The 16,812-nt window shown below is 28.3% G+C and overlaps 1 protein-coding gene across 2 annotated transcripts; it reads left to right on the top strand.

Annotated features, from left to right (window-relative positions):
• Window positions 1-9: 9 nt before the first annotated feature.
• On the top strand, window positions 10-3,903 carry LOC130815911 (probable inactive nicotinamidase At3g16190). 2 transcript variants are annotated; one of them, XM_057682450.1, is made up of 5 exons: window positions 10-170; window positions 287-400; window positions 1,794-2,025; window positions 2,142-2,258; window positions 3,290-3,903. In XM_057682450.1, exons 1-5 carry the CDS (start codon window positions 123-125, stop codon window positions 3,304-3,306), a joined length of 528 nt encoding a protein of 175 aa, XP_057538433.1. In that variant the 5' UTR covers window positions 10-122; the 3' UTR covers window positions 3,307-3,903. The 2 variants fall into 2 exon arrangements, with proteins under 2 accessions (XP_057538433.1, XP_057538425.1); XM_057682442.1 differs by having other exon boundaries at window positions 3,532-3,903.
• Window positions 3,904-16,812: the final 12,909 nt, after the last annotated feature.

A 16,812-nucleotide genomic window follows, 5' to 3' on the forward strand; every position in this document is an offset into this window, starting at 1 on the left:
CTAGTTAGTAGAAGTAGTTAGTACGCCTATTTAGAAAGGACAAATTCGATTTTGTGACTACTACTAAGTACTATCTCACTATATGAGAAAGGTAGTAAGCTCTTGGCAGGGAGAATCAGAAAATGGCTAAAGATTGGAAGAAGACTGCTCTCCTTGTCATTGATATGCAAGTAAGTTCTATTTACACTTTCCATTTTTTGTACTCTTTAATTGATACTAATTAACTTCACGAATCCATTTGAATTTTACATTCCAAGACAAAAATTGAACTTTTTATTATATGCAGAATGATTTCGTGTTGCCGGGTGCGCCGCTGCGAGTAGATGGTGCTGCTGCAATTGTACCTAATGTCACTAAATCTGTTGAACTGGCTAGAGAACACGGCATGCTTATTGTCTGGGTATTCTATTTTTTTTTTTTTTTTTTTTTTTTGCCCAAATTTATCAATTTTGATTTATTTGCGATTGTCAGAAAAAGTTGTAATTTGGGGCAAATTCAATCAAAAGGTATTTCAAAATTCAGAATAGTTACATCGTATATGATAAGCTTAATTGGTGTTAATTGATGGTAGACAGACTAAAGTTCAGTATTCAGATAAGATATGATATGAATTCAGAATGTAGAAGAATGATTACTGTTGTGTATAAATAGGAAAAAATTTATGAGAGGACGATGGTAATTGTTAGCATACCTCTTATATTGGTTTGTTGTGTAGTTTTTGGTTAGATAGAATCATAGAACATTATGGGTTGTTCGTTTGGAGGGAGTTTGGGATGGGGATTGGGAATTCGGAGTGAATGTATTGGGAATTAATGGTGAATGGAAATTCGGAAGGGAAAATCCCCTAAAAATATCTTGTGGTTTTTGAGGTTGAAATGTGAGAAGCTAAGGATATCTAAACAAACACATACAATATTGTTTTAAAAATGTCATCCATCTCAAATCTCATTCCATGTCTCACCTCGAAGTCTCTCAATGTCCATTCTGGTTTTCCAAACCCCTATCGCTATTGTATGCGGGAATGTAATAGAAAGTTAGTGTAAATTTCGGTGGAAATTTCTTAATAAGTGTAATGGTTATGTTTGTTTTACTTCAATCATATCATTTTCTTTACATTTATTCTATTGCGTTACCATTTGAAAATATAATATTAGGTGGTAATAGAAAATTGTGAAGAAACACTTATATAATCAAAGTTTCATCGCCATGTGAATGACATGGTAAATCGCATGAAAATTTACGCTATTAATAATTTTCATTATTACCATTTAGTACCAAGAACCAAACGCACCGTATAGGGTAGTTGATGGACATCAATATGTTATGAGCTTTGACTTGTTGGACTGAAAATCTATATTTCTAAGGGAAAGAAAATACTTTGAGAGGATGACAAGGAATTGTGATCATACCTCTTTATATAGGTTTTCTGTGCAGTTGGGGTAGATGTCAGTATGTTTAGACTTTAAAACTTTGTCTTGTTGGATTAGGCATACGTATTTCTGTACAGACTTTTTGCTATATTTCAGTGGATCAAACTGCTTTGGTGAATAAGGAAAACATCGGAGTCCAAATGTGTTTGTTGTTAAATGGTGATAATTAATTATTAATGCATTATGATGCCATGATATGGAGTACGCCATTGTGCAGGAGCGGTTCTGTTCTGTTTGTGAGAAAATCTTAGACTACTGCGAGTTCTGTGACCCTTTAATCAGTCTGTCTAATTTGTAAAGATGGATTGAACAAGTCTGTCTACATAAAATGTGATATGTGACACTAAAAACTAATTTTTGCAGGTTGTTCGGGAGCATGATAAGCTAGGAAGAGACGTTGAACTCTTTCGAAGGCACTTGTATACTGAAAAGGGGGGTCCTACTGTAAAGGGTCATGAAGGTTCTGAACTAGTGGAAGGGCTTAAAATGCATGAAGGAGATTATAAATTGGTCAAGACTCGGTTTAGTGCATTCTTTGCTACAAACCTTCATTCAGTTCTGCTAACTGCTGGAATTGATAGTTTAGTCATTGTTGGTTAGTAAAAATACAAGTTTGATGTTTTAATCTATTCTTTTGCCAATTTCTTTGTAAAATTTAACTTATTTCATCTTTTCAAAACCTTTTTTTTTTTTTTTATCTTTGATATATAGGAATTCAGACTCCTAATTGCATCAGGCAGACAGTCTTCGATGCAGTAGCATTGGATTACCCTTCTGTCTCTGTCATTGTTGACGCCACAGCTGCTAAAACTCCGGAAGTTCACTCTGGTAAGAGAGATACTTTTTCAATTTCTGCAATTAGATTTCCTTTGTGGTTCAGGTTATAAGCGGCTTGATTGTGCATTTAGTCAATGTTGAAGTCCTTAGTCTTATCTAGGTCTAAGAAGTAGGAACTGTCTTCTACTGTTTGTTGAAGTGAATGAGTAAAGCCCAGGCTTGCTTTGAGAAAATATTCTCTGCTCTGAGTAACTTCAGAACAGGTAAAAAAAAGCTTTAGGTCTTACTTTGTTATCCTTTGAGGTTTGTTGGTTGAAATTGCTCTATAAGAACGTTAATGTCTTATATTTAGGTAAACTTCTCTGTTTGATCATGAATATGTGTTCGTTGGTTAATTTTCATGAATGTTGAGAAGCGGACAACTACTTCTTTACTTGATAACTAAGCAGCTAGTGAAGCATCTATAACCTGTAAGATTGGCATCATACAACATACCATTACTCCGATGCCACTAAGCAGCAAGCGCCTCTCACCTAGGAGAGGTTTGGGGGCTGATGTAATCAACCATACCCTTGTAATTAATAAGAGGATGTTTTCAATTGACCTTTGATAACAACTTAACAAGCATAATCTTAAAATCACGTAAACAAGTACTCATGAGTTCATAAGTCAATTTATAGTCTAATTTTGATCATAAGTTAGAGAATTGTAGATCATTGCCCTGATCGATAATGGACAAGATTGGCAATATATTGCAAAATCTAAAGGCCCATTCCTTGTTGGGTTTTTTTTTTTTTCAGTTTTCATCTGTTTTAAATAACTATAAACCGAAACTAGGAAACCATATTAATTGGTTTTCACATTTTAGTTAGTTTTCAACATTATCATGCTCCCAATAAAATTAACACTTTTTATTCATTATTGGACATATATGGTGACTTTGAAAATCAAAAAACTGAAAGCTATAGTTATACCGAACAGATCCTAAAGAAGTTGAAAATAGAATTTTCTTTTCTAGCATACCAAAAAAGTTGAGAATGTTGGCAACCAAGGGTCCGATTTATGTTCCTTCAATTGGCTAGGACTATTACGCATCTGAAAAACAACCTTCTTCATGGGCGATGATCTTGTCATGTTCCAGAAGAGAATCTGAGTTCTCCGCTCCATTTCTAGAAAGGGGTTTTGTTCTGGAATCGTCTTCCTTGCTGTAATGGTTTTATAGATTAGTCGTAGTCTTTTCCCATTGTTCTACTTTTCTGTTTATTACTAAAGCTTGTGATTTTAAGTATCTACTAACTAATATGGTGATGTTCTTTTCGACCAGCAAACATTATCGACATGAAAAATATCGGGGTAGCTACTCCAACCTTAGAGGAATGGTGTAATTTAAGTGCTTAATGAAGGTTTGGAGCATAATAATCATGTTTGTTTATAGTTTCTATTTTCGTCAGATCGTAACGCAGGTGTGTTAAATGGCTCTATAAACATGTTTGCTGGTGCCCAACTTCTGTGTATAAGATATGTCATCTCATCATTAGGGGCAAATTCAAGGTCAGTCAATAATCCGCCCCTGCTGATAATACATCTGTTGGTTATTGTTGTGAATATTCTCATAAACGAAGCTAGTTTCTTCCTTGACTTTTAAGATGCTTTGGTTTTGGTCTTTGCAATTGGATTATTCTCCCATTCTCTGTTTTTTTGAATTGCATTTGATTTGCATAATATAGCTAATTTAAAGAGATATATGATCAGTCAATAAGAGAGAAAGGAATGAACGACATTCCCAATAGCTAATTTGAATGAACCTAGCTTTTGTGGTCAGTACTAGGAGTGCTCAACGGGGCGGGTCGACCCAATAGATCAAGGGTCGGGTCATATTTTTACGGATCATTAGCGGATTTAGTCAATAATGGATCGGGTCATTAATGGGTTTTGGTGTAAAGGATCGGGCAGGGCTGGGTCGGATAATTGTAGGAATTGATTGCGAAAATTTTTTTACCACTTTTAAAAATATTAGTTGGTCTTGGCCGAGACCGTCTCAAATTGAGACCAAGAGTGGATATGCCTAATTCGCGCATGTATCAACCTCACATGCTTTCTCCTGGTTTTTTTCTATTTTCTGGGTATTTTTCAATTTTAATCTTAAAGGTATCAATTTTGACTTTAAAGATTATCAATTTAAAGTAAACTTTAAACGTATCAATTAACATAAAATTTTCAATTTTGACCTATTTGTGATCAATTTTGACGTTAAACTAATCAATTTCTACCTAAATATAATTATGTTTCACATTTTGAGAACGAAGTTAATAAAATGGTATTATTTTATCATTCTATGGATGAGTTTTAAACAACAAATGAATGGTCAATAACACTATCAATGATAGTGTTAAAACATTATACAATATAAGTACTTTTATTCAATGCAGCATGATGGTTCTAATAGAACATAAGAGTACTTGTACTCTTTAATTATCAATCAATAATAGTGATATTACTCTTATATATTTGTAAATAGTTCAAATTGAATATGTTAATAGTTCAATTATGACACATAAATTGACTATTGATGTTTAATGATCTAACTCAATTTTGACGCATAAGCTTCAATTATTGTTTTCAAAGTCTATAAAGATATTGCATAGGTTTTAGTTCAAATTGAATATATTAATAGTTAAATTATGACATATAATTTGACAATGATGTTTTCTAACTCAATTTTGAACTTCTAATTTTTAATTATCGTTTTAAAAATAAGTATTCAAATTGTATAGATATATTGTATAGCATTTAGTTCAAATTTAATATGTTAATAGTTTTAACACTATTATTGATAGTTTTATTGACTATTTATTTGTTGTTTGAAATTCATCCATAGAATGATAGAGTAATACCATTTTATCTAACTTCATTCTAAAATTGTGAAACGAAACCATATTTAGGTAGAAATTGATCAGTTTAACGTCAAAATTGATCACTTATAGGTTCAAATTGAATTTTTTTACTTTAATCGATATGTTTAAGTATTACTTTACGTTGAAATTGATACCTTTAAGGTCAAAAATGATAAATGCCTAGAAAATGAAAAAAAAACAAGGGAAAACGTGTGATATTTTTACATGTGCGAATTGGGCTGGCCCACTCTTGGTCTCAATTTGAGACGGTCTCGGCCAAGTTTTGTGTAAAAATATTTTTATATGATATTATATATATATATATATATATATATATATATATATATATATATATATATATATATATATATATATATATATGTGTGTGTGTGTGGGGGGGTGTCAACTCAATAGGTTATAAAGTAGAATAAAAAACTATTTTATGAACTTTTAAATAATGGGTCGAATTTAAAAGTGTTTGACCCGCCTTGATCTGCTTAACATTTGACATGATCCGTCCCGATCCTATCTTCTTAAATTTTGACCTGACCTGTCCGACTTGACTGTTAAACACCTAATGGTCACTATTAGCTGGACTGTAAATTAATTTAGTATAAAATTAAATGGTTAACAATATCAGGAACTTTTGAGTGTTATAAATTACATATAATATTGAAATATTTAAATATTTAGACATTATTTTATAAAATACTGAAAGCAAATATGAATATTATTAGAAGATATTTAATGATCAAAGTCATTTACATTAATGTTCAACTCGCTCTTATCCATTATTATTGTTCAATTTTTTTTGCACATTCGCTAATGCACATATTTAATTTTAAATATTTTTGATTTGCATAATTAAAAATTATAAACAATAAATATTAGTAAAATTTGCATTGTGATGCATCAAGTAAAATTAACTTATAGATTAATTATGATAAAATACAAATTGATAGTGATCGATAAATAGTTACGAAAAGTCAAATTAAACAATAATAGTGAATAAAAGAAAATACCATTGTCATTTAAAAAAAAGGGTATCATTTATGTAGTTTTTAATCCGATAGTTAGAACTTATTTAACTAGGTTATACTCATTGTATAAATAATTCTGAATATATATAATTCAAAGGACAATTATATTTCCAATAGCGAAAACTGATGGACAAATTTTTACTTTAAGTTAAAATTATTTAACCTTATTTTTAGAAAATGATATATATATATATATATATATATATATATATATATATATATATATAGTCATGTTAAAATAATAAATTTCTCAAATTTAATCTTTCTTCAAGGTTCGAAATCTTTATTAATTATTTAGTACACTAACATCAAATTTTCTAACCCTTACACCTAGCGCATAGGTTTAAGTTATAAAATATGTAAATTAGTTTAATTGTGTCTGTAATATTCTATTGAGTTGTAAAAACTGATAATTTTTTAAATATTATTCCAATTAAATTTAAACAAGTTTACCTGTTTTATAATCTAAAACTATGCACCTGGTGGATAGACTAGAAAAATTAACATATTAACATACAAGTATACAACGGTATGAAGATTTTTATGCTAGCAACTGCATCTAAATAAGGTTATTTTTTGTCGTTAAATGTGCAAGTACAATATACAGGCAACAAAAAGAAGAAACAGTAGGTTAAATTTAAAGCTGCTATATGAAGATATGTCTATGCTAGCAATAAGTACAATACATATTTATTGAAAATTTTGCAGTATAACTGTTCTTAGTATTATGGGAATATCACTACGATGATGCAGTTGCTTAGTCCAAGTTAACATTTTCAGGCAAGGGAAATCTAGTCCCGAACCTGGGTAGGCCATCACCCAAGATCGTTTGATTTAAATCCTACAAATAATATAAGATCGTGTAATATATTACACGAAGAAAGACAGTCAACTTGGTTTCATTCACATATATAAATGCTCAACCCATCCGGTACTAACAATGAATCAACTCTACCAAATTCTTGTACGAGACGGTCTCACCGTGACGAGTTAAATAGCCCAGTAATACAAACTTTTAGCTTACGGACTTCTTATTTATAGGTTGTCTTACCATGAGACAATTTTATATAAGACGGGCTAATGTTATATAATATATATACTCCAACACGCCCCTCACACGAGTGACTCATTGAACTAGAAGTCTGGATATGGCATAGACCCTCTTGTCATGTTGGTTCTGATATTATGTCAAGAAACCAATTCAACCAAAAGCTTGAGTTGATGATTAAAGTTCAAGATATGTTATATACTCTAACGAGTACTACATACTAGTAGTATTTTGAGTTCGCCCCTGTTTCGAAATCGAAGACCCTAATGAAGACACAATTTGTCAGAATTTGTTTCATTTTTTGTTAGATTTTATCTTCCCTTTTAAAAAAAAATATACATTCACTGTGTTTTGTCACATTACATTTTGCTGAAGGTTTTTTTTGGGTGCTTGCTTATGCAGCAGCTCTACAAAATGCTCTGGCAAATGGGAAAAAGTGTTGTTTTGGTCCCATATTGTTGTTGCTTGCCTGTCTTTTTTTTTCCTTTTACTCTTTTTAATAGAAAAAAGAACCAAACGAACTGTATATTCAAATTCTGATGAATTTAGCATAAACCCAGAAAAGCTACTGTGTGGGTTCTGCTAGAAACATGATTGAGAGTCTTTAGATAAAGATGATTAAGAGTATAGTCCATCCATATTGCTACAAATAACTTTAAAAGCTCTCACATGAAAAAGTAATTGTAATTATTTCAATGGTACAAAAGAATATCTTTGAGTGAATGGCGGATTCAAAAAAAATAAGTGACGTCAATAATTTTAAGAAAAAATTTTTCTATGTAAATTCTGCTTCATGGGTTGGGTTTTGAACAGTGGTGACTCATAAGTCAATACACTAATCGACTCATCTAGGGTATATTTACATGTAGACTAAATTTGATTTTGAATTTAAATAATATTAATTGACCTCAACCAACATCAACGACCATATGCTACATCGGCCTGTATTTGAGTCATTAAGTAGAATTCCGAGACCGAGAGAAATATAGTGCGCAAATGGGTTTTATTATTGAAATCTTATGTGCACATTTTCTTCTAACCACAGCTTTAAGGTTGGAGTAAAATAGACCCACGAGTTTCACACTAAATATTGATTATATTGATTAGCATGATCGATATTAATTATACTAATTAACATGACTGATTTTGATTACATTCTACTCCTGATAGTATATAAAAGCAACTTAATTTATAATCATAACCGATATTAATTTTATAGATTAACATGACCGATATTAATTACAGTACATAAGATGATTGATATCGATTCAATTTATGAGAGTACATGCATAAATGAACTAAAAATTTCAAAGTTAATTACACAAAATCTAACTAAGTTGCACAAAATTTAAGTGACCCATGTGGTAGTACATACCACCTTTGACTAAGAAAGTAAGAATACAACTTGTGATAAAATGTCAATTAATAAGTTGGTGATATAATGATGAATAATCCATTGTATTCAAAAAAAGAGTAGGGACTTAAATTTAAAATTGTAAAGAAATTTGTATTAATCAAGTTAGTAATAATCCAACATGTTTGTTGATAGATAGAAAGGAACTTAAGTGGGCTCCACTAGCTAAGCTCATGTTATATCAAACTTCTCTTTGGAAAAGACTTAAAAGTGGGAAAATTTTTATCCATAAATATATAATAATTGTTATAAAACTTAAAAAGTAGTAGTATTTGTTAGACCAAAGTGTTTTTGTGATGAACAGCTATGAAATCATATGGTAAGCATGTGGGATGTTTGGAAGTCATTATATTTGTAATGTTACTGCTTTGGGAAGGAAGGATTTGATCCTTTTTTTGAAGATTGCATGCTTGCCCATATACTTTGGTTCATTATTATTGCTAAATGCTAATATATTGTGTAATAAGCTTCCTTTTCTTACAGATTAATATAATTATTTAGTCCTACTTCTTAGAGTGGTCAAGTTAAATATATAGGAGATAAGGACCCTTTTGTGGTTGGTGATTGTGGACCCTACTTAATTAAATTTAATAATTATGTAAATTCACTTAAAATTAACTTGTAAGTGAATTCTGAACAGATGGAATGTGAATATGTGATGATTAGGTAATATGAAATTCAACTAAATATAACTAAATATTGTAATTTGATTTTTTACTTTGTTGTTTACTTTGTGGTGATCATATGATTAGTTTGATGTTAAGTTTGCATACCCATTTGTGTAGACAAAAATAGGTTTTGGAAAGTAAATGTCAAAAGTAAAATGAGTCGCTCTATATCCAGCGAGTTCTAATTAAATACTTTATACCATTTTACAATTAAGGAGGAAAAATAGTTTGGTTGAAATACTTGAATTAAGGCTATTTTAACCAGTGGAAAATATTAGTTGATAAACTAATGTTCAAGTTAGATGTTATGAAAGTGTTGTGTAAAAATATTTTGTTAGTTATGCGTCATTTATTAGAAAAAAATAGGTAAAAAGATAAAAATCAACAGAAAAAACCTACTTGAAGTAACTTTAATAGCTTTTTTATTTTAGTTTAAAAGTCAATTTTTTAGGTGACTTTAAATTTATTTACTAAATACATTTTTTAATTATTCGATCAATCAAAAACAAAAGCTAAAAGTCAATAACGTGTAATAGACAACTTATCGAGTGTTCACAATATGTAGTTTCCTACTTGTTATATAATGACCTCATGTCTTTTCAATGGAAGAATGTATTACATACGATTACGAGATGTTATAATTTACATTGTACGGAGTAGGGGTAGTTACAAGCCTTAGCAATATTGTTAACTCACAGTATTTAAGTTTTATATTAAATATTTCTTATATATAGTAATGTTTGTTGGTTTAATTTGTAGGAGTTTTTCTATGTAACGACACTGATTCAGGTTCGAACCTTAGTATGCTCATTCTCTTCAGTGTTTTAAAACAATTAACCTTGGTTTGAATCTAATTTGACATTATTTGATTTTGTTCTGGATTCACCTCTGGTACAGAGTTGTTCAGAGATTAATTGATATTTATACTGTATTTAAAAATAATTATTTTTTTTTTCCAACTTGTTTAAAACGATCGAAGTTCCTCATTATAGCATGTAATATAGCATATTAATCATTTGTAATTTCATAATTCACTAAATATAGAGCATATAGGATATTTTATCTTATTTGTCTTTCTAGTTTCTAGTACTAAAATAAAAGGTGCAACAGTAAACTTAAATTTACTTTTCTTATATATTGTGTAAAAAATCGTCTTTTGATAAGACAGCTTCGAAACACGAAATTTATATACTTATATTTATAGGTTATTTAACCAAAATGAGTTTCATCAAACAATTTGTTTAGAAAATATGATTGTCTAAATATAGACTTGATATGTTGGATCAGCAAACAAAAGCTGGAGCCAGCCCAGCTTAAGGGATTATCTCAGGGGTCTACAAAGATTCTCCAAGATTATGAGTTAAAGAATGTTTTGGACACATAATATATCAAAGGCTCTTTTATTTTGTTCCATTGCAAAATACTTAATCTTAATAATTATATAATACTTCTAGTAATGATGATGGTCTCATGGGTTAGTTCCCTCTGGACAATAAAATGAGAGATGATTTTAGAGAATCGTGGTTCTGGACATGTACAATATGTTCGATTGCAAAGAGTCTTTTCAATTAAAATGCCTCAAATGTTAGTTTATTTTGGTTTTTCTTTATTTAATTACTTACATTTAGGCCACAAAATTTCCAAAAAGGACGTAAAATAAATAGACCTTGAAAAAAATTATTGTGTATTTTTTATCTGCCCGTATTTAGAGAATAGTTATAACTTTGTACACATATATACAAGATGATTCCTAGGATTATTTGCTAATCAAACTTAGATTGGCAGCTTATAATGATAATTTGTATTAGAATCTTTTCTTAATTTGGGATGATGCGTTGAAATCCAAGACTTGACGTTGGTCAACCTTGTTACTAGCGACTAATCTAAAATTCAAATTTAAGAGATTGAAAATCATAAACACTATTAGTACATTACTTTTCCTTGTCGCAGCCTTCTCTTTCAGGTAAAATTTGTTACAAGGATAAAAATTTAAAAAATAAAACGTAAGTAAAATAGTGTGATATATGAAAAGTAGAAGAAATATGTAGATTAAATGAAAAATTAACATAAATGTATAGATGAAAATTAAAGAGAGAATTTGAATCCTAACCAAAATAAATAATAATAAAACTTATTGAGCAAACTAAAAAGAAAAATACAATAACAAAACTCATATTAGGGAGGGCAATAATAATAATAATAATAATAATAATAATAATAATAATAATAATAATAATAATAATAATAATAATAATAATAATAATACGTAACGTGCTTAATTCCTAGTGAAAAAGCATGAAATATCGTTAATTTAATCAAGATTATTCACTTCCTACAAATCAACTAAATTGATGTCATTATTATGATAAGTCTGCTTAAAATATAATACTTCTTATGTTCTCTAAAGTTCTTTTCATTTAGAATATTTCACTCTAAGGAGCGAGAAATTTAATTAATGTTTTTGAGACGTATTTAGAAGATAAAATATATTGATATGAGATTTTATTAAATTCGCATTAATGTATATTTTTTATTATATATTTTTTTATTTTATATTTTATATATATATATATATATATATATATATATATATATATATATATATATATATATATATATATATATATATATTATATGTATTTAGAGATATTAAGGCTCAAAATTAACTTTAAAAACTGTGAAAAAGTAAACGAGAAAAAAAAAGAACGAAGGCAGTATTAAATACTATATCTAAGCATATGTTTATGACAAAGAATATATTTATATTTACCATGAAGAGCATCTTATTTAATATTAATAGAAGATATATCTGTTGTTTTAGTTGAATATTGTCTATTTTACTATTATATTTTTTAGTGAGAAAAAAAGTAAATATATAGCAAAATGTGCCATTGAGAATATGATTAACGTGTATTTAGTATATTAGTATAGATAAAACTAAATGAAATATTTAATCAAGCCACTTAAATTGTTCCTCCTTGCTTACATCATTCACTTTTTATGGAGTTGAAAATTAAGTTTTAAAACAATTTATACATGCTCTTAGTAAATATAATATCTAATCAACACATATTAATAATCTCACTTTTGAACTTTACAACAATTATTCAACCTTTTCCATAATCTAATGATAGTGCATCCCACTACTTCAATTGATTGTATCTAGCTTAAATTATCATTCTTTTGAAAAAATCATGGAAAATCCCAAATTATTTTACACATCAATTTAACTTAAAATATATATATATATATATATATATATATATATATATATATATATATATATATATATATATATATATATATATATATATATATATATATATATAAGAGTCAAATAATGCTATTCAAATAGAACAGAGGGATCAAATTATATTTTCAACATAAGATCATAAATGTAGGTGAACTATGAAGTATTATTTGAAAAAAAAAACATGAAATGTTAAATACTCCCTCCGAATAAATTTAGTTGTCTCATTTTCTTATTTGGCAAAGTCTTTTTAGTTGTCCCATTTCTATTTTTGTCAATCTTTTTTTACCTAAATATCCTTAGTTCACACAAGTAATTACGAATATACCCTTATATACCTTACTTACCCAACTACCCTTCACTATTTACCATTCACTATTTATCCTTCACTACTTACCCTTTTTAATGGACCTCACACCATCCTTAATAACCGTGCTCAAGCAAATGGGACTTCTAAATTGGTTCGGGGGGAATATCATTTATTAATTTTGAAATATAGAATTTATTTATCATATAATACTTCCTCCCTTTCAATTTACTTACAATATTTGTTTTTTCACGCAGTTCAATGTATTAATTAAATCCTTAATATTTCTAAGACTCTAATTATGTATAATAAAAAATTATAAAAATTTGATATTAATAATTTAATCTTTGCAATGAGACGAATCAAACAAAATCTCACTGGACTATATTTTAACCTATAGAAAAACTAATCACAATTTTCCAAAACAATAATAAAAGTAATTGAAATAGGACATGGATAAAATGATTACAAGGAAAGAGTAATGAATGTGAAGATTCAAGTGGCAGTCCCTGGAACACTAAAATCCATACCCACGTACAGCCCACTTTAAGTATTTGGGTCCATTTTTCATATCCATATCTTTCCGTCTTCTCTGTGAATGGGACATTTCCATAAGGTTAAATATTCCTACGTGCGCAGATGAATTGGGCTGTAGTAAAATGTTTTTGATAGGATTACTCCCTTAAAAGCTTGAACTTTTTGAATATTATGTAGCAAAATAAAAAAAATAGAGAGAGTAATTCATATATTTCTACTAAAAATAATAAAAAAGGATAAATTTAAAGAGACAAAGTAGTATATAGTAATTATTCTGTCCCAAAAATTTTCATAATTTTATATTTTACAAATATTAAAAAATAATGAGATTATTGAAATTGTATGGAAAATATAAACAAAGAATTGAAATATGTAGATTAGATGAAAAAAAAATTATTAAGAACATTATATAAAAGAAAATTGTAGTAAAATAAAGGATAGAGCAATAAGAAAAGGTGTGGAGTGATTTTATTTACCAGCTTCTAATCAATCAATGAATGGGGTCATTTCTTGATTTATTGTGAGATCCTTTTCCAATTTTGTCTATCAATGTCAGGGATTAAAAAAGTCAAGATTTTAATATGGAATTGTTTTTAGTGATGTTTATTTTTATAATATGAAATTACTATTTTTTTTTTATTTGTTCGCTTCATAAGAAAGAAATTTAAATTTGATTTTTGAAATATATATTTAAGACAAAATATATTTATGTGGGATTTTATAGAAATTTAAATTTGATTTTTAAAATATATATTTAAGACAAAATATATTTATGTGGGATTTTATTAGATTAATCTTGATGCAAAGAATTTTAATATATAATTTTTATAATTTTTTATTATGTGTATTATGAGATATCGAGGTTCAAAGTTTGCTTTGAATTACATGAAAAAAAAAATGGACAAATAAAAAAAACAGAAAAAATATAATTTGTAAAAAAATTCACATATTTAAGTTAATCGGTGTTTTGTAAAAGAAATTTTATATCTAATCAAAGCTCTCTCTATTACTATCTACCTATTTGGCACTAGTTTTTGTACTGTTTGTTAAATGATTTTTTAATGGGCTTTTTCGTTTTAGACTCCTTATAATGAAGTACTAAAGAATTCTTTTTTCTTTTTTTCTTGATTTTCCTGTGGTTGGCTTTTGTTTTTAGATTTTGTGTGAGAAAATGTCAACAAAACTTAATGATTAAATGAATTTTTCAACAAAATGTTGATTTTAAAGCCAACAAGAAATTATTATGACGAGTTTTTAATTGGTCTTTCACGAATAAACAATTAATGCTTATTTTAACTAAATATTCCATCTGTCTTATTGAGATTGTCACAAATCACAATTGTCATAAAAGTTCTCGCATAAAAAAACGATTGTAGCAATCTTAAAGGGACAAATGACTATCCTAATAAACATCTATCTTATTCCGCTAGCTTAAAGCTTGACCTTTTTATGCGATTATTCATTTTTAAGAAACAATATAATCAAATAAGATTTTATTAGATTAATTTTAATGTTTAGTTTCATAATATTAACATTTGCAAAATATATTCTTAGATAATCAAAAATATTTATAATAAAAATTAAAATGAAAAACACTAAAATGCAAATAGTATTAGCTCTGATATTTATAATCGGTAGAGCTAGGGTTTTTGTTTTGGAGAAAAAGATTAAAACTAATGGCATTTGAAATAGTGAGTCGCATAAATAAGCGTGCAACAGCTTTAAAGCTTCGAAATTAACGTTTGCTAACGTTTTATGTGCAAAAAGATCATGGTGGAACAATTTGGTACACCTCAGGATTGCCGCGTGGATTTTTAAAAGTTTTGGTTACCACGTGAAAAATCCAAATATTTATGTTTTTATTTGAATTAAAATATGTAATTTTTTAATGTAATTTAGTTTAGTTTATTTCAGTTTTAATAGTTGAAGTTGATGTCGGTCATAACAATAACATGAGATATAAGTAGATGGACTCCTTTGGTAAGACATTCTTATAAGATAACTACCATGTTATTACGATTGGGATTGCTTCATCTTGCAACACTAGTTTTAATCATTTGTCGTGAGTCATTATTTAAAATCAATTAGGGCTGGCTATAAGTTATACCCAATTCCATCAGATGTTTATACTTCAAAAGATTAATCTCACGTCAATTTGTTATTGTCTTTTTCATTACACATCTAGTGACCAATAGTGTTAATTAATTTATTTTATATTTATATTTTATCTATTCTGCTTTGAGTTTATTTTCTATGATGTAAAGATTAATATTTATCTATTTTGCTTTGAGTTTATTTTCTATGATGTAAAGATTAATATTTTAAAGTTAATTATTGCAATTCAATAAAAATGAAAAATGTGAATTATGAGTTGAGCTAGTAACTAAAAAATAATATCTTTTCATCTTTATGATCAATAATGAATTCATAACATGTCGAGTGCAAATGTGTGCTTATTATTATTTTTAACTTGGCTCTGTTAGTTACTAATTTATATATTATATAAGGCTCATTAAATATCAAAACATCAAGTACAGTTCAATGGTAGTTGTCATAGCAGTATAAATATACTTCATAAATTTAAGGTTTGTGGTATGAATCTTAATATAAATTATATAAATTTAATCTTTTATTATAATTTATTAATAGATATATAATTATTTTGTTAGTGTATTTTTTGACTATAATTATTTTGTTAGTGTAATGGGTATTTGGCTACCTTTTGTTTGAATTTTAATTTTGTTCCTTTTATAATAGTAGTTCGATTCTCATCACTTATATAAAAAGTTGAAGACTAATCTTTTCTGGCTCCACGCTTGTCCGAAAGAAGAGAAAGCAAGCAAGACCGAAGGAACTAGGTGGGCGTAGGAAGAAGAGTCTAAATCTTTGACGAAAAAGCACGTAACATATATCGGTAGCTACCAAGGGAGATAGCGTCGCGTAATGTCCCAGTACCGCATGTGTTGGTTCATTTGTAGCTCTCATTTGGTGTTTTTACGCTACTTTTAAATGCGAAAGTACCACGCACACACCTACTTTTTAGTTCAATTATTGGGCCTAGTGAATAATTACAAGTAATAATACATTCACATAAAATTAAAACTAACTATTAATGAACTTGATGTTAAGTATCTGGTATCCACAAATATAAGTAGAGTTAGATTATTGGCAGGTTGTCCGTCAGACTCGACCCACTCAATATGTAAAATAAATAAATTTGAATGATAATCTTAAAAATTGTTTAAAGCATGAGTGAACTAAGCTTATCTGTTTAAAATCTGCTAGTGCGTGGCGGCAAAAAGAATTGCCTGTGTTTTAGCCCACTTGTCGGTCATTTTCATTATATATATTTTATATTTAAGTTTTATATATTAGGAGTAATTGGAAAAAAAAAAACTTCTTAACTCCTTGTCATTTTTAATTTTCACATATCATAATGCTCACTCT

This window comes from Amaranthus tricolor, chromosome 1 (assembly GCF_026212465.1).
Source record: "Amaranthus tricolor cultivar Red isolate AtriRed21 chromosome 1, ASM2621246v1, whole genome shotgun sequence".
NCBI lineage: Eukaryota > Viridiplantae > Streptophyta > Magnoliopsida > Caryophyllales > Amaranthaceae > Amaranthus > Amaranthus tricolor.